General features: G+C 41.7%; 1 protein-coding gene across 1 annotated transcript in view; it reads right to left on the minus strand.

The window, feature by feature from the left end:
• The window catches only part of LOC117517316 (protocadherin-16-like), a 205,747-nt gene that overhangs the window by 26,163 nt on the left and 160,449 nt on the right, over positions 1-19,135 (minus strand). The window contains exons 7-13 of the mRNA XM_034178302.1: positions 15,977-17,035; positions 15,643-15,830; positions 11,387-11,483; positions 8,811-8,968; positions 5,024-5,464; positions 4,649-4,944; positions 1,985-2,100 (exon numbers count right to left, since the gene is read on the minus strand). Of these exons, the coding sequence (XP_034034193.1) occupies positions 1,985-2,100; positions 4,649-4,944; positions 5,024-5,464; positions 8,811-8,968; positions 11,387-11,483; positions 15,643-15,830; positions 15,977-17,035 (2,355 nt within the window). The remainder of the gene's footprint in view (positions 1-1,984; positions 2,101-4,648; positions 4,945-5,023; positions 5,465-8,810; positions 8,969-11,386; positions 11,484-15,642; positions 15,831-15,976; positions 17,036-19,135) is intronic.

Raw genomic sequence — 19,135 nt, forward strand, 5'->3', positions numbered from 1 at the left:
AAGTACAAGCGCTGTCTGATTGAGAGCTCTACAAATTTCTGTCGTGATTTTTTGCTGGACTGAGGAAAGCAGACAGCAATCTGTACACAAAGATGTCAATACACGGCATCAGTTACGGAGTACATCGTCAGGATTGCTAGGCATTATATAAAACAAATAATGAATGTTTTTCATTCATGCAATGGAAAGAATATTTCATTCGGTGAAAGATGGAACGTTCCATTCAACTCTACTATTGCACTCATAAACATTCATTATTTGTGTAGTATGTCCTTCATGAACCCGCCTATGTAAGGTGTATCTGAGTATTGCAACATATAAATTGTAGGAAAGGTCTAAAAGGAAAAGTTGCTTAACTTTAGACCAGGCTTCAACAGTGTGCCTGGCCACACCTCATTTTAAGAGACGCTCATGGGTGCACAAATGAGTGGAAAAGTGCTCTTTATATTCAGTGTAAAAATGCCAGTTGCACTGGTTCGCAAATACAAAAGCACAGTGCTCTGCTTTGCACTAATTGAAAGATCAGGGCTTCAAGAAAAAGACCATCTGTGTTGCTGCCATCTTGTGTAGGTTAAAATGTGCTTAGCTACACCTGAGTAAGTAGTACCAGAAATTACCCCTAATCTCACACACACACACACACACACACACACACACACACACACACACACACACACACACACACACACACACACACACACACACACACACACACACACACACACACACACACACACTCATCTTCAACCGCATGACAGTAAGACTGTTGGATATACCATGGACACAACAACAGTAATATAAGATCCATTTTTAACCATGCTGGCACACCAATGTAAATGAAATAAGGCACAGATACATCTTGTGTTGTATGAGGAGCATGGATCTTCTTAGCTGACCTTCTTAGTTGATGGAAAAGCAATATCTCATAAATACTCTACAAAGTGATAGTGGCGTAAGATCGGACCAGCCAAAGAAAGGCCATGGTGGTGAGAAACTGAGGCTGAAATTTTTCAAAATATAAAGCAACAAACTTTCACTCAGCACAAGTGATGTAGCTTCACTGAAGTGCTGAAACAAGCAGATATAAAGTAAAATATAATGTTTTCAAAGTAAATTACAAAAACATTTCATTTGCCTCTGAGGATACATAAGGGAACAATAAAGGGAAATATAGGAAACATTAAAGTGGCTAATAAAACCATCAGTAAAGCAACAATAACCTGAACTAACAGAAAGTTGGTATTGGCAGGGCTGATATCTAATTTATAAGCAATGTAATCAGGGTAATGTTACTCCATCGTATTTAGTCAGGCTGTTTTGTTAAGTGTCTCAGGGATGCAATATCAGTCTCCTATTACAGCCCTTATTAAGTGTGATCTTAACACCATACCGCCTGAGAAACAAACCAGAAGTAGAATCAATCTTCTCTAACACACTGTACACTTGACAGTAATGTAATAAAAACGTTCCTTCCACCTGGAAGCCACATTAAGAGTCTGCCTAATGGTTCTGATTCCCACCTCAGTCAGAGCAGAACAAACCCACATCACCCAGCTGAGATGATCAAGAGATCAAACACATGCAAGATATCGAACGTTCTTGTCCCTCGCTGAAATATAAAAAGGTCCCCATGAAGGTATCAGCCAAGGAAAGAATGACAACGTATTACTCAAGTTAAATATTATCCTAAAGTACAGAGTGATCACCGAGAAAATACATGCTTTAACAGTTATGAGCATGTCATTATGAAGCCCTTTAGTGGGTAATTATAGTCCTCTGGAAAGAAAGCTTAGTTAGCTTTCACAGATGGGTTGTTGGTTATCAATCAATCAATCATGAAACCTCTCAGAAAAAGTCACATATTCTGTTAAATAATTTAGTGCAGAGTTTTAGAACTGTGGAGAAAACTCTAGTGGAATCACTTCCCTGGCAAAGTGTAAATTGGATACTTCTAGGAAATCCATCATCCTCTACGGAAGCTTACCAGTGTTGACGTTCAGACTGAAGCATCCAGCGCTGTTGCCTGCCTGGATTCTGTAAGAAACCCGTCCGTTCTCCCCTTCATCGTCATCCCGAGCCATTAAATACAGAATTACAAAGCTGCAGGTGGAAAAACAAAATATGACACGAACATAGTTGTGACTACACTTGTCTCCAGAAATTTTTATATTCTGTCCTCAAAGGTTTTATAATTTGTTCTTTATCTTTTTTTCTTTTTTCCAAAAGTTGCTCATTAAATTGTGAAACGGGGAGAGAGCATAAGTGCAACTCATCTCATTGAAAAAAATGCACAAAGTATCAATAATCATATGTGAGTCAATGAATGCCTCAAGTCCCACCAAGCATCCGTTGTCGCTGACCGAATGGTCCCCCCTAAAAATCAGCTCCCCCTGCCTTCACTGCGCATGCGTCATTTCGGAGCATCAGCAGCAATTCACTGATTATCACCTCGTTTCTGCTTAAAACTGCACTCCAGTCATCATCTATCTCAGTGACAGATATCTGAAGCTTTTGTACATCAATCATTTCCACATAAATTCAGCATTATTTCATCATAAAAGACGGAGGAAGTGATCAGAGCGCCACAGCAGCACATCTGAGTCTAACTCTCTACACCCAAAGCGATCAAAGAGAATAATGTGATTATTAACCATCAGATGACAAAGTAAAACCTCTTAAATCATTTTAAAGGCAGTTTTATGCAGAAACAAACAGTAAATGGACTGCATTTATATAGCGCTTTTCGATCTGCATCAGACACCTCATCAGATACCTCCATCTTTTCTGATGAAATAATGCTGAATTTATGTTGAAATGATTGTTGTACAAAAGCTTCACATATCTGTCACTGACATAGATGATAGGAGTACAGTTCTAAGCAGAAATGAGACGATAATCGGTAAATTGCTGCAGACGCTCCCAAATGACGCAAGCACAGTGAAGGTGGCGGGGACTTATTTTTAGGGGGAATGGATTTTTAGGGGGGACCATCGGTCCGTGACACTGGCTGAACAGTGTCCTCATATTTCACCGCCTTGCAAAACATCCACAGAATATGTCCACACAAATCATTATGACCCAAAACTGTGGGTCATGCTGCAAAACTATTTTCTGCTTTGCTTCAGTTGCTAAATGTTGCTGATATTAGCTAGGTTCTTGTTTATATTAGCTGCATGTACAATTTTTCATAACAAACTGGACAGCTGCATCTGAAAGCCAATGTGCAGATTTGACTTTTATGTTGGTTTAAAAAGAAAAATAATTTGTTTCTGCACATTTCTAGAAATTCTGCTGGGAATGTTATTAGCATTAGCTGCACATCCATGAGCACAGTCACTGGCCTACTCTACAATCAGCGGCTGTGAGTACAAGGTTTTTTGTGGGGTTTTTTCAACAAACTAGGTTATAGTACCTGTGGGTATGAATCCAGTATGAGCTACAGTAATCTGATATTTGACCCCAGTGACCTCACCACTCAAATGATTAACCTTTGGATCACTTTTCCATGACTATTTTAGAATCCACCTAAGTGTGTGTCACATTTGGTCTAATTCGGGTTGAAAATCAAATTCCTTGACCTTGACATAACCAGGGACCTAAGGCAACAACTGAATGTCTGTAGTACTAGTTTTCTTCGGAAGCTCTTTGACCCTGTGTACCACTGGAATTACTTTGTATCAGTGAGCAGTTGCTTATGAAGACTAAGATGAGGAGTATCCCTTGCATTGTGAGGGAGCATTAGCTTCAATATTTTGGCTATGTGGCACAGTGCATGGTCCCGCAAGCAGGTGCCTGAGTGTTGAGGGCCCCATAGCACAATATGTTCACTTTATGAAAAAGGGACAGCCAAGGGTACAACCACATTGACCCTAGCTGCGGCAGATAGATGGTTATCTTAGAAATGTGAGGACGGACCGGTTCTCTGCCTGGGTTGGTTCCAGCCAGGACCCAGTGCAGTTCTGTGGTGTTGTGGATGTGACAAAATGCAGCATCATTGCATACTACCAGACCTGACTTGACCTTTGCCACAATACATTTTTTTCAGGGGCCCTTTGGGGTCAACCCTCATTGACATGCCAAGTTTGGTAGAAATCAGCAAAATGACCAAGTAGAAGGCCAACAAACAGGCAGGCAGACAAGACCCAGTGATTCACATTTGACTAATTTGATGTTGCTGGGTAATTCTAGAACCCACCACAGTATGTGTGCCAAGCTTGGTGCAAATTAGACTGAATTTTGACCTTTGACCCCAATGCTGTGATTGACCTTTGATAAACTTGATCTGTCCTGTACAATTCAAGAACCCAGCTACATATGTGTGCCAAGTGTATTGGAAAACAGACTTGTCCTGAATGACACTGATTTTGTCAAATAAACCCTTTAAGAGAATAGGGGAACAAACACCTAATTTATTACTTCATAAATTTGAATAGGTTATCAGGCAAGTTCCAAGAAATGTGCCCCCTTCTGAAAAAATACTATAATGACACACTGGACATGCTGTAATATACTTTATACATGAAACATTCCTGGAGATATAGTCACAAAAAAATGCACATTTTCGAATGAAGGGGAAGTTGAAGAATGAATAATTTCAGAAAGACAAACACAAGCAACATGGCATGACAATACCTCTCATGGCACTCACCCTACGGGTTGGTCCTCCATGACGCTGACGGCAGATGGTGAGGTGAAAATTGGAGCATTGTCATTTTCGTCTGTCACAAACACTCGTGCGGTGACTGAACCCCATCGGCGCTTTGATGGATTCTTTGCCTGGTCTGTGGCTCGCACCACAAGATACAGGGAGGGTGTAGATTCACGGTCTAACTTCTGCCTCAGAGATAAGACCCCACTGTAGGGGTCAAGGGTGAGGAGATGAGGCGTGTCAGGCCAGTGGTGCTCTATAGAGTAATGTAACTTGCTGTTTGGTCCACTGCCATCCTGGAAAATGGAACCAGAATTACACCATCACTTGGAGGAAAAAAGGCATGACAAGATGGGATCAAAAACTGTATTATACCTGATCCACAGCCTGGAAGGAGTATATGGAAGACCCTGGCTCTATGTTCTCTGGGACCACAATGGTAACAGGATCTTCTGTGAACTGGGGAGCATGGTCATTGCTGTCCTGAACACTGATATCCAAATGCACCAGGTGGCTGCTGGGAAATGCCTGGGAGAAATCTGACACCTCAATGTGCAGTGTGTACCTCGAACCCTTTTCGTAATCCAGCTCACGTACCAGGTACACATCACCCTTCAAACGATCCACCATAAAATTCCCATCTCGGTCTGTCCCGCCAACAACCAGATAGGTCACCTGGCCTTCCAGATGATTGGATTCATGATGGTCATATTGGCGAACTGAGCCAATAATGGAGCCTGGAGCAGTCCCTTCAACTGTGCTCAAGGTCATGGCGAGCACATTGGATTTGGCATTAGACTTGGCAGAGGTGAGAACCTGAAGGAGAGGCAACAGTTTGAATGAGATCTCACCACTTGTTGGGAGCGTCATTGTCCTGATGAGGATGATTCCAATAACATCTCATAAAAACTCAAACTTAGAATTTGTATGTTAAACCACTCACCTGTCTTTCCTCTAAACCAGGGATCAACAACCAGTCAATACCAAACACCCATGTAATACGTTTATCGGTAACATCAATAAGGACCCTTCACACATATCATGAATAAGTACGAATCAGGGCGAATCACAGCGAAACAGCCCGAATGAGCGAACCACGAAAACATCGAGCCGACGTCGGGAGGAACACATGGTCGGGCAGGTGTGAACGATCCCGCTGCGACAGTTTTGTGCACGCTAGTGTGCGAGCACAAACACATTTACTGTTAAAATTAGCATCATTCTTGCTGACTTTATTAACCAGGAATGTGAGAATTGAACCAAGAACATGTTTACTGTTCATCTTTACTGTCTGAATAAAACACTTAATGGGGTCACATCAAAGCTATTTGCGGCAAGTTAATGTAGGTCACCGAGTGCCTTAAAAACAAGATATTAAAGCTTAAAGACAAAAAGTAGACAATAAATACACTGAGGTGATGCATCGTAAAAGAAAATCATTTTCAGGTTCCTAAGAAACAAGCTGTTTCTTTGAAATAAGCAGCTGAATAAGCAGCTGATTACCACACACCCTCTGTGAATGGGGCGTGTGGGGGGGTGGGGGGGGGTGGAGCAGGAGAAATATAATAGCTGAACTGTTTGTCTGTATTCTACAGAATGGGTTTCTGTGAAACACATCACAAAAGTTTAAAATAAGCTGTTTCAGGCTGTAGGAGGAGATTTTCCAAATGGAGCTGGATGTTTGATGGTCCTCCACATTATCTTAGCTTCTTAGCTGCTCATAAGACTGCACTCTTCAGGACAGGGGTCTCATAAGACTACACCTGTCTGGACAGGGGTCTCATAAGACTGCACTCGTCTGGACAGGGGTCTATAAGACTGCACTCATCTGGACAGGGGTCTCATAACACTGCGCTCATCTGGACAGGGGTCTATAAGACTGCACTCATCTGGACAGGGGTCTCATAACACTGCGCTCATCTGGACAGGGGTCTATAAGACTGCACTCATCTGGACAGGGGTCTCATAACACTGCGCTCATCTGGACAGGGGTCTATAAGACTGCACTCATCTGGACAGGGGTCTCATAAGACTGCACTCTTCTGAACAGGGGTCTATAAGACTGCACTCATCTGGACAGGTGCCTATAAGACTGCACACTTCTGGACAGGGGTCTATAAGACTCCACTCTTCTGTACAGGGGTCTCATAAGACTACACTCGTCTGGACATGGGTCTATAAGACTGCACTCTTCTGGACAGGGGTCTCATAAGACTGCACTCTTCTGAACAGGGGTCTATAAGACTGCACTGTATTTGGAACATGAAGTCCCACAGCACTTTTGGTGGTGCTCCCCACTTGGACTTTGGTCCTTCCAGTCCGTATTTGGCACAGAGGTTCCTTTATACTATCCCAGATACTTTGGTGGCCTTTCAGTGTATGTGTGACAGAGGTCAGCAGGAGTTGCTGTGCATAAGATAAGATAAGATAAGATAAGATAAGATAAGATAAGACTTTATTGATCTCACAGTGGAGAAATTCACAAGTGGTAGTCAGTAAACCTTACACCGCAACGGCAAAAGACAATCTGGCCACAGATGCCAGGTACCATGGCTTTTAGCCTCCTGTTTAGAGTACCTGCCTCCCATGCCAGAATTTTTGAGTTTGTGTCCTAAGGTGGAGCGACAGAGTGGAGACAATATACACAATGCATGAGTTAAATATGTTGCCCTAGTTTGCATCTGTAGTCTGCCGCGGTGTGCTGGATCGTCTCAGGGGCTTCTTCTCACAGCCTACACCTCACGTCCCGTTGGCTATGGTTGACTCGGGGCCTGTTCTTCTGCTGCCATGGTCAGTCCTTCAGCCCAGGCTTTATCGGTCACTGACAGAATTTCTTGACATCACCTCCTCTCTCTGTCAGTGGTGTTGTTCCCAATGCCCTTAACTCAAATGAAAAACTTTGACAGCACTATGTTCAAACCCAGGCTATTTGCACCAGCCAATGATGATAGATTTTCAGTGATGTTTGCTTATTCATCATTAAGGCCTCTTAAAAAGTCATCAACAGATTTCAAAGAATTTTGATGGAAACACAGGTCTTGGATGTATCTTACACAATTTTGAGGTTGATGCAAATTCAGGATTATTAATGAACATTTGTATAATACCTCACATTGATTTTAATGTCATTTTTACTTGTCTCCAACAGCAGCCCCACCTGTTCTTCGTCTCAGTTAAGTAGAGATAAACAGAGTTCATAACGGCCTTGGTGGAAGTGGGTTTTGTTTTTTTATTGTAATACTACTCAGCAGCCAGAACACCTGTGGTATAATGTAACAGTATCTTTGTGTATGAGTTTTACCAAAAGCTGTATGAAATGTTTTATGGATCATTATGTGAAAGTGTTACTATGTGCGTGCCTTTGAATGTGTCTGAGTCCATATCTGATTGAGTCTGCATGTGTACACTATGAATCATTGTTTGCTACCGTGCGGTGGTGGATTCCATTTCTTTTTGTGCAATTTGTTGCAGCTGTCTCTCATCAGATCTCATCTGGGAACATTTGATTCCAAGGTGCTGTTTTTTTCCGCTCTGTCTAATCTCAGTGTCGCACAGTCAGAACGCAGACAAAATCTAAGCTGCACTACTGCCGTAATTAGCATCTCTTTGCTTTGTGAAATCACCATCGCACCAACCGCCACTCCTCTGTGGCCAGTTCCCCCTGGAAGTCCTCCTCCCTCTTTTCTTCCGCTGATATTGTGTGTTGATATAGAAGATTGAGCCTCATGCAGAAACTCCAGGACAATAACTCAGTCCAGACCAGCAGCTCAGGGTTTCTCACTTTGGGTTTTCGGTTACCCCAGTCACCTTTGGAGCAGGAAGTAGACACTAGATTGGATCTAGATGCTTTTGTTTGTTCAGGCACACATTCAAATTCTCCTACTCATTTTACCTCCTTTTCCAATTCCTTTGACAGTTAAAGTATACTGTTCACTTTGTGCACACTTTGAGGAAATTACTCACAGCCAGGAATGTAAAAAGACTTAGGTCATGCACAGATATGACATTTTTTTTGGGGTTGAGCCAAAAGACTGGTATATTTTTTTTATTTATTTTATTTATTTATTTATTGTCTATTTACTGGATGCCTTGGAGAAGCAACAAATGACAGGATAATGTGTGTTCTGCTGAAGGCTGATTGGATGTCACACACTGTGATTACCTGTATCTGTATCTGACAGGCAGAGCTGAGACCCGGTGTTCCACGGTCAGCAGCGGTCACGGTGAAGGTATATTCAGCTCGCTCAGCAAATCTGAGAGGCGAAGCCGTTCTCAGCTCCCCGTTGGTTGGGTTGAGGGAGAAACGCTCTGCTCTGGCACCTATGCAAGGAGATCATCTCATTAAAAACAAGAGTAATTGGAGATTTCTGTTGTCCGCCAATCTGGATCTGGCTCACCTCCCAAATTCGGTGGAGTCTTCCATGCCCTAATGTCTGTCTGTGGTGCAAATTTGGTGGGAATCCATGAAGTAGTTTTGACATAATCCTTACAACCCTATAAAGTGAGACTTGATCCACAATCCGGATCCAGTTCCAGATCACCTCCAAAATATAATGGAGTCTGCCATGGCCTGATATCTATCTGTGGTGAAAATGTAGCGAGAATCTATGCAGTAGTTTTAATGTAATCCTGCTAAAAGTAATTATTCAAAGCCTATATAAAGTGAAACTTGATCAATTCCAATTTTCAATTATTTTCATTTATATAGCGCCAAATCACAACAGAGTTGCCTCAAGGCGCTTCACACAAGTAAGGTCTAACCTTACTAACCCCCAGAGCAGCAGTGGTAAGGAAAAACTCCCTCTGGGGAAGAAACCTCAAGCAGACCAGATTCAAAGGGGTGACCCTCTGCTTGGGCCATGCTACAGACACAAATTACAGAACAATTCACAAAACAAATATACAGGAAATGCTGTTGGTGCACAGGACAGGAGGGTCTCCAGCACAAATACCACACCCATCTCTGGATGAAGCTGCCCTTAAACAGAGAAAAAACAGAATCAGGCATCAGAAAGACAAGAAATACAGTATAATTTGTCAGCATTAAACAACAAGAAAAACAGGAAATACTAAGGTGATCGCCGGCCACTAGCCCTAAGCTTCACTAAAAGACCCAGAATTTAGGTAAAGTTGAGGCTGTGGCACGCTCCATTTTCCTAATAAAATGATGTATTTTGTATGCTAGCCATACAAAAGGGAAAATAAGTGCGTCTTAAGTCTGGACTTGAAAGTCTCCACAGAATCTGACTGTTTTATTGATGCAGGGAGATCATACCATCTTATCTTAGGGACCTCGTAGTACCATATTACCCCATTAGAGCGCTTCGTTCTCAGACTGCGGGCTTACTTGTAGTTCCTAGGGTTTGTAAGAGTAGAATGGGAGGCAGAGCCTTCAGCTTTCAGGCTCCTCTCCTGTGGAACCAGCTCCCAATTCAGATCAGGGAGACAGATACCCTCTCTACTTTTAAGATTAGGCTTAAAACTTTCCTTTTCGCTAAGGCTTATAGTTAGGGCTGGATCGGGTGACCCTGGACCATCCCTTGGTTATGCTGCTTTAGACGTAGATTGTGGGGGGGTTCCCATGATGCACTGTTTCTTTCTCTTTTTGCTCCGTATGCATCACTCTGCATTTAATCATTAGTGATCGATCTCTGCCCCCCTTCACGGCATGTCTTTTTCCTGGTTTTTTCCCTCAGCCCCAACCAGTCTCAGCAGAAGACTGCCCCTCCCTGAGCCTGGTTCTGCTGGAGGTTTCTTCCTGTTAAAAGGGAGTTTTTCCTTCCCACTGTTGCCAAGTGCTTGCTCATAGGGGGTCGTTTTGACCGTTGGGGTTTTTCATAATTATTGTATGGCCTTGCCTTGCAATATGGAGCGCCTTGGGGCAACTGTTTGTTGTGATTTGGCGCTATATAAGAAAAAAGTTGATTGATTGATTACTAGCGGTTATCAGCATGTATATCTGAGTATCATCAGCATAGCAGTGAAAGGTAATCCAAAAGCACCACAATATGTGCATAAGGGGTGCTATATAAAGGGAGAAAAGCAGGGGACCTAAGACGGACCCCTGTGGAACCACAAATTTCATGTCACTAAGGTTAGAGGTAGTGTTACTGTACAAAACACAGGGAGAACGACTGGTCAAGTATGACGTCAACCATGCAAGGGCACTCCCAGTAATCCCAAAATGATCCAGAATTCGGATCCATATCACCTCCAAAATTTAATGAAGTCTTCCATGGCCTAATATCTATCTGTGGTGAAAATGTAGTGAGAATCCGTGCAGCAGTTTTGATGTAAACCTGCTAATAGTAATTCTTCAAATCCAGTATAAAGTGAAACTTGATCCAGAGTTCAGATCCGGATCACCTCCAAAATTTAATGGAGTCTTCCATGGCCTAATATCTATCTGTGGTGAAAATTTTATCAAAATCTGCGCAGTAGTTTTGACGTAATCCTGCTAACAGTAATTCTTCAAAGCAGTATAAAGTGAAACTTGATCTAGAATTCAGATCCAGATCACCTCCAAAATTTAATAGAGTCTTCCATGGCCTAATATCTATCTGTGGTGAAAATTTCGTCAAAATCAGCTAACAGACAAGACAGACAGACAAATAAATAAATAATGAAATGCAGATGATTTTATCACGTCCTTGGCGGATGTAATTTAAAAAATAACTGGAAAATTAAAGGACAGCAAATGTGTCAATAGAAGTTGATCAGTCAAGTAAAACCACTCACCTGACAGTGAGTAGTAAATGGTGCCATTTTCTCCCTCATCGGGATCTTTAGCTGTCACTGCCCCCACCACGGTCTCAGATGGAAGACCCTCCATCACCTGAAGAGGAACAGAGGGACCATGCACATTAATGTCGTGGTACGTACGGCGTCTCGATCTTTCCGTGTGTCTTTGTTCCTGCTCATAATTATTCACAGTTCAGACTTTGTTTCTCAAGATTTTCCAGCACAAGTATTAAATCCTGAACAACCAGGTGCTTCTGTTTGTGTTTCCACTGGGAAAAAAAGACCTTTTATGGAAATGTGATGTGGGAATACAGGGGTAAGTAACACAGAGGCATGAGTTGTGGCCATACTATGTCCCACCCTTCTCTTAATTATCACTGAGAATATGTGTCACTGTAGCTTAATTACCTGTATTAATTAAGTGTATTTTAATTACCTGGTCTTACCAGAGTATGCAGCAGTTGCATATGTAAAAAAAAAAAAAGCCTTTTTGAAGGAGGAATAAAAGCAGGCACACCAGCAAATAAGATGCACCAGAGTAGAAAAACACTGGACCTCCTAAACTCATTCAAAATTGGACTTATATATATAAAATAAAAGTTACTGTACAAGTGTATTGATACTGTTAAATATATTGAGTATTGATCAGTGTGTCTGGTATTTATATTCTGTATTTGTATTTATATTTATATTTGCAATCTGTTTTTCTTTTTGCACTTTTGATACTCTGTGTGCTCAGTGGCGGCGCCAAGGGGGGGCTTGGGGGGGCTTAAGCCCCCCAATAATTCTGCCAATAATGTGAATAGTGACTGACATATTTGTGGATCTCAACTGCAGTTTTGCGCTGAGAATGTCTCAATATTGCGTAACTGAGCAAAGTGATGAATGTGTGTGTTCGGTGATCCATCAATGCTGAATCACCCTTCACAAACAGAATTTTCAGTTTTGCAAATAAACATTTATTTGTAAAAACCCACACACAAGTTACAAATCAGAAATTTGTGTTTGTGGATCACAAAGCATGTGTACAAATCAAAGGATATTTGTAAATCACCCTCTTTTGCAAGTATTAATGAGACAAATTTAACTCCATACTCCAAAAATTTAGGTTTCCTAAATATTTATTACGGCCACTCTTAAAACGTCACTTATCTTTATTTATACCTATGTGCAAGTTTACTGAACTTGCAATCATTCTAAGTGATGTGTTTGTGCATTGATAACACATTTTAGAGGAGCGCGGGTGCCTAAAACATATACCTTGGTATTTTGTGGAGCCCCTCCAACTTTTACCCCAGCTCCCCCTCAGCTCCCCCAACAAAAATTTCCTGGCACCGCCACTGTGTGTGCTTCTTACCCTGTGTGTTGCTATATAATGCTGCTGGAACCTCAATTTCCCTGAGGGATCAATAAAGTTCTGTCTAATCGAATCTAATTTATTGGCCATCCAGTGATATGCATTGTATTGCACCTTGTTTTGAGAAATGATATATTTTAATTTATATGTTTATGTCAATCTCAAACTCATCAATAAATAAACAAATAAATAAATAAAGTGTAGATTGCAGCAAGCAATACCATTTACAGTGAGGGATGCTGGAATTTGATCAGGACATTGCCTGGTGTAATTGTATTTGCATTACTTCTTACGGAAGTTGAAGTGTGTCAAAACTTTGTTCAAAGTGATTATTTCTGTTTGCATGTTTGTGGAAAGGACATTGAAAGTTATCAACTTGGTTGGTCCTTATCATCAGTGACACGAATGAAAGTACACAACTCCCTGTGGATGAGACACCTGTGCACTGCAGGTTAATCCCCTGCTGTCTGTGTCACTGGTAGCTTGCACACGTCGGGAGTCGAACACAGGACTATAGGTTGGTAGTCCAGCCTGTATCTCTGCTCTCTGCTGAGAGAGTATCTCAATAAAATAAGTAATGTTTAAAGTCAATGCGCGTTATTGCATGTAATTTCTAGAGTCATACTCCAGCTACGGCAGCGTGGTGGAGTAGTAGTTAGCACAGCAAGAAAGTTGTGGTTTGTGGCCCTGCTGGGCCTTTCGTGTGGAGTTTGCATGTTGTGTTCATGTGGGTTCCCTACGGGTGCTCCGGCTTCCTTACACTTCCAAAAACATGCAGATTCGGTGAACCGCACGCTTTAAATTGATCGTAGATGTGACAGTATGACTGTGTTTCAGTTTATATGTGGCCCTGCGATAGACTGGCATCCTGTCTGCTGACCAGCCTGCCTCGCACCCTATGACTGCTGGGATAGGCTCCAGCCCCCTGTGACTCTTAATTGGCATAAGCGGGTATAGAATTTGAAGAAATATTTCAACTACTAGTATTCATACTTGGTTGTGGCCAATCATCATGGGCTTCGTTTCAGCTTCAGTATACTTTATGTCCGTTAGAAAACGTGGCATCAGGCCATCCTTGGTGGTAACTTGGTGGTAAATACACTTTAATGTCTGTATCTTCAACGTGTGCTTGGCTACATTAACATATAAAAGGTGTGATCATTAGGAGAGTTTAAAGAGATGGAAAGTCACTTTCTGCCTCTCAACTGTATCCAAGTCTGAGGCCTTTGTTGTTGTGTCATAAAGCAACAGAGTAAAATCTACCATGGCAGCAACTCCTCAGTCGAGCTGTGCTTCATTATTGTTCTGCTGCGTCTTCAAAATTGGTTTTTAGTTTATAAATGTGTTCAATTCTTTGTTTTGTAAGTGAAAACTAAAAACAGCCTCGTGTTTTTATGTGATCAGTAACTGCCAAACTTCATCCCATTTGACTTGAGTCCACAAAATATACTACCCCTGAGGCAGGATTGACAAAATCACACATATGTCATGATTTTTTCCCATAGCGGCTATTTGCAGTGCTGGTCCCTGCAAAGGAAAAGGTATTTATGAATATTTTTACACCTGAAAGTTTGGACCAAGGTTTGATGGGGTTTTTTAGTGTTTACTTTGGTTTCATATTGTGGTAATGTAAGTGCACCAGAAACATTTATACAACCATGTCCTGTGGTCCCATATGAACTGCTGTGTTGTCAACCTCAAGGGTGTTACATCATGAATAATTCAAGGAAGGTTTATTTCCATCATTTTTATTGCTATGTAATCGTGATTTTTTTTTTCTTATACCAATAGCAACAACTTGTACAGCAACAATATCTCTAATATGCAAGGAAGCCCCCTGATGGGGCATGAAGGTACTGTGGGTGGTCCATGAGAGGTCATTAAAAATACTAAATAAAAACATCTTTGATTTTCAATTTGTAATATAGTTTAAAAATACCTAAAAATGTTTGGTTGTTTGTAAAATGTAATCAGAAGTAATAAAACAAAACCACTGGGTTGTAGAGAAGCTTGAATCTTCGACTGGACTGGGTTGCTTGACGTGAGAACCAGCCTTAACCGGGGAGGGGGTCTGAGACACGTTTTGTCCCCTGTTTACAATGGGGTACTCAGATCAAAGCAGTTTCAGTCTTTTGTTCATGGTAATGAGTCATCACGTCATCAGGAGAGGAGTCAGTCCCATCGTTAGGAGGGACAGTTACCCTGTCATTATTAGGGTGCTAACTAGAGCACAATGGGTGCTAATTAAAGCAACTGTTTAATCACTAGCCAATAGCAGTCTGCCTCTCGGTAGGAGGCGTCTGGTTAGGTTTAAAACTCCACCTTTTGTGGCTTCTGTTTGTTCTTCTTGACAAGGTTCAGACAGAAGTCAGACTACTAGAGTAAGAATTTTAGCTGAGGAAGCTTCTGCGATTTGAAGGGAAACATCCTCGCATCAAGCAACCCAGTCCAGTCGAAGATTCAACTTCTCTACTATGGAAACCACCTGGACAACTGAGAGCCTACACAGAAACAAAGCCACTGGGTTTGAATTAGGTGTTATTCTTCAATAATCTGAATTAGTTTGCTAATATATATGTATGAAAATACTTCAGCTTGGTGCCATGTGTTCATCAAAATTGTCATTCAGTTTTTAGATAGGCCCCTATATATATATATATATATATATATATATACATATATATATATATATGATTTCAAGGTGAGCCCCAGTGTTTTTAAGTTTTGCAATGTCAGTAATACATTTTGCAGTCTACAAAACTTAAAATAGAGCTGCTAAAAATTGTTGGCCAACGTCACACATCTGGAAAAAGAAGATAATTTTTTTTTTTTTTACTTTCCAAAAGGTGCTGAATGTTTCTCTGCTACTAACCTATCTACTCTGCCCTTATCTCACCTGGAGTAGCAGTTCCCTGTCCGGCCTAGTATGTGTGAAACTGGGAGCGTGGTCATTTTCATCCAGCACTGTGATATGAGCGGTGCCGGTGGCACTGCGTGGTGGTGTTCCTCCATCCTGTACCACCACAACCAGTTGGTAACTGGACTGCTGCTCTCTGTCCAGTGGAAGGCGGGTGCTGATTTCACCTGCACCAAAAGAACAGATCAAGTCAGGGCTGCAAGCTGCGTTGCCTTTATCGGTTCCTCGTGGGAACTTATGACTATCCAATATCCAATACCGTCAACATCCCAGCTTCAAATCCTATTAAATGAAAATTTGTGGTTAACTTTACCTGTCTGAGAGTTGATCTGAAAATGCCTGTCGGGGTGCAGTAGCCTGTAGGTGAGTCGAGCATTTAGACCTGCATCTCTGTCTGTTGCTGACACTCTGCCGAAACCTGTCCCTGCGAGCAGGTTCTCTCTGACAGCCAGGAAGACCCTCTCTTGGCTCAGTCTGGGTGAATTGTCATTCTCGTCAGTAACTGTCACTCTCACAGTGGCACTGCCAGTCCTCCCTGCTCCTCCGGTGAGTGAGGTGGCCAAGACAGTCAACAGATACATGTCCTTAACCTCACGGTTCAGAGAGCTACGAACAAACAGCCAGCCACTATCCGGCATGATACCAAACCCGGCAGTGTCACCGTCAGGTCTCAGACAGTATGAAATAGATGAGGAGGATGAGGAAGAGGATCCACCACTCTTCCCAGCAACCTCGCGGTTGAGCGCTCTAACCTGGAGAAAATTTGTATTCAGAGGTGTGTTTTCTCGTAGCTCCACGCGGTAGGTCAAAGTGTCAAAGTTGGGGCCTTGTGCATCCTGTGCTTGGATGTGCACTACAAGTGTGAAGGTGGAACTAAGATGGGGTGTGCCTCCATCCTTGGCAACGACCTGAAGGTCATAGCGAGGAACACTTTCATATGACAAACTCCCAATAAGACGGATTTCCCCACTGCCCCGGTCAACACCAAATGTCCTCTGTCCGCTGCTACCTGCAGCTCCAGCGGAGACCAGGTCGAAGCTGAGCTGACCATTATGGCCAGAGTCCCTGTCAGTGGCTTGAATGCGGTAGATGATGCTCCCCATTTTGGTGATCTCAGGTAAAAGGAGAGATTCTGATGAGGAGGGGAGGAAGGTCGGAGCATTGTCATTGATGTCTGAGACAGTGATGTGTGCCCGGCTGGTTGAATACGCTGGTGGTGTGCCAGAGCGTGCCTGTATTTCCAGGTCAAAGCTGGAACAGGTCTCATGGTCCAAAGGAAGAGCTGTACGGATGGTACCAGAGCCACTGTCCACTGTGAAATAACCATCAGGATCTCCAGAAGAAATGGAGTAGAAGATGTCTTTAGAAATGCCTGTAGGACAGAAAAAACAACAACAACAAAAAAAAAAAACAAAAGCAAAAGTGAAAAAATGGAACGGGGTCATGCAACAGACAATTTTAGGAAGCTCATGTAGATGATCCACAAAGCAACTCTAAGTCCTTTCAAAGAGCTCCCAACATAGCCTAAAATTTCCTGGCAAGGAATTTTAGGCTAAGAGTGAGCCAGCAGGTGTATGAGAGCAACTCTGAGCAAGGAGGGGACAGAAACTCCTATCTCTGTGAGGAGGCGGGGTTGACCCCATTGCTAGGTATGACACAGTCCTCTAAGAGCTGTGATTGGTTGTCATGCAAAGGGGAGGAGAAATAAAAAAACAAAACAAATGTGCCCTGCCCTCCTAGTCATGAATGGACAGGGAAATCAACCGATCATATAACCTGAACTGTATTAAGATGCGTAATTGTGAAGGTAACTTTGTTATGATGATGAAACCAAGCAAAATTAAATGAATTGTTACACAGCTTGAAAATGTTTCAATGTACCTCATTCACATGCCGAATATCTATATATTAAAAGCATGCATGCCTGCATGCATGTAAGCAAGCGTGAGTTTATTTAGTATGTTCATTGTAATATAATTGTAAATACATTAAAAATATATGCATGACACAAGAAAGTGAAAACACTTATTTCCATTGTGGGCCATTTAAAATCAAATGACAAATCAGATGAAATAATAAAAGAAAATGGCAATATTAATAACACAGATAATAATAATAATAACAATAACAATATAAATAATGATAATATTAATATGGTGTATATGATAAGGACCTAAACAATTTATAAATACATTAAGACAGTAAATTAACATAAAATAATTATGTAGATCAGGTTGGTAGCGTGTTACTGACTCACTGTCATCCTACAAACAGAGAATATCTCTGCTTCCTCTTTGTTTTTTCTGCCATCTTCTCTACTTAAGACACTCTTGGGCCTCTTAAAAGTTCTCCTCCCTACTCTTACCAGTTTGGCACCTTGGGAGCTCTCTTAAGGCCTAAGGTGTTTTGCAGACAACTTTTATCTTACCAAGGGAAAATTCTAAGAAATGTCTAAGAATTTGAAGAACTCCAAAATTTTTCTTAGAATAATGTCACGAGGAGCTATTTTTAACCTTAGGCTGCTTTGTGGATACGGGCCCAGGTGTCTCAACACTTAAGAAATTCCCTTTTTAATGTACTTTCTTTTAGTTTAATGCCCATGTGTTGCATATCACAATGTTCAGAACTACCTCAGCTTCTAGAACACTTTGTAATAATATGATCTGTTTGTGGAAATATGATAAAAAGTTGACCAGGGTGGAAGTTAAAAAATAGATCTTAAACCTTTTGGTCTTCATCCTATAGCACTTTTGCATCTGCAAGCACATCTTTACAATGACGTCTCACATCACTCCTTTACTCACACACCAGTGTCAGTAACTAAGCAAGGTGCTCAGCTGCACACTGGAATCCACTTAGGGAATAAAGACTTGGCTGAAGTCATCTTGTAGCAGTTGTAACAATTGTTGGACAAAAGCTGTTCTTCACCTTCCCCACCCAGTGGTACACCATAGTACCAGACAGATAATTGTGTAACTTTGTGGATGCTTAACATAAACGTCTCACCATATTTCTGTGTAAAAGCTACATAAAAAGGATTTTTGACAAGGTGATCTTTACATGTGATGAAGAATAGAGTGCGGCTAATCCTCTCAGAGCTGAGAAGGTAAACAGAAAAGGTTTTGATTAGTATTTGGCTTAGTAAGAACAGGAGCAGCGTATGTTTCTCCATATTACATTGGAGTTGCATTTGGAAGGTCATCCGGTGTAAAACCTGTGGCAAATCCCAATGTGGCTGTCTACTGGATCTGTTGTGGTGACCCTTAGTAACTGGAGGCAGCTGAACACAAAACAATATAAAATAAAAAGCTAAGAAAGAGCTGTTAGTGATCTACTTTTTAGTGTACTTCACTCTTGAATGGCTCTCAGAATTACAGCTCGTCCAAACCCATTTCTCCATCATTAATACTGAAAGAAATAAAAGTCCTGCCACAGTGAAAATAAACCCTGGCGAAGCCCACGATGTGTGATG

This window comes from Thalassophryne amazonica, chromosome 9 (genome assembly GCF_902500255.1).
Source record: "Thalassophryne amazonica chromosome 9, fThaAma1.1, whole genome shotgun sequence".
Lineage (NCBI taxonomy): Eukaryota > Metazoa > Chordata > Actinopteri > Batrachoidiformes > Batrachoididae > Thalassophryne > Thalassophryne amazonica.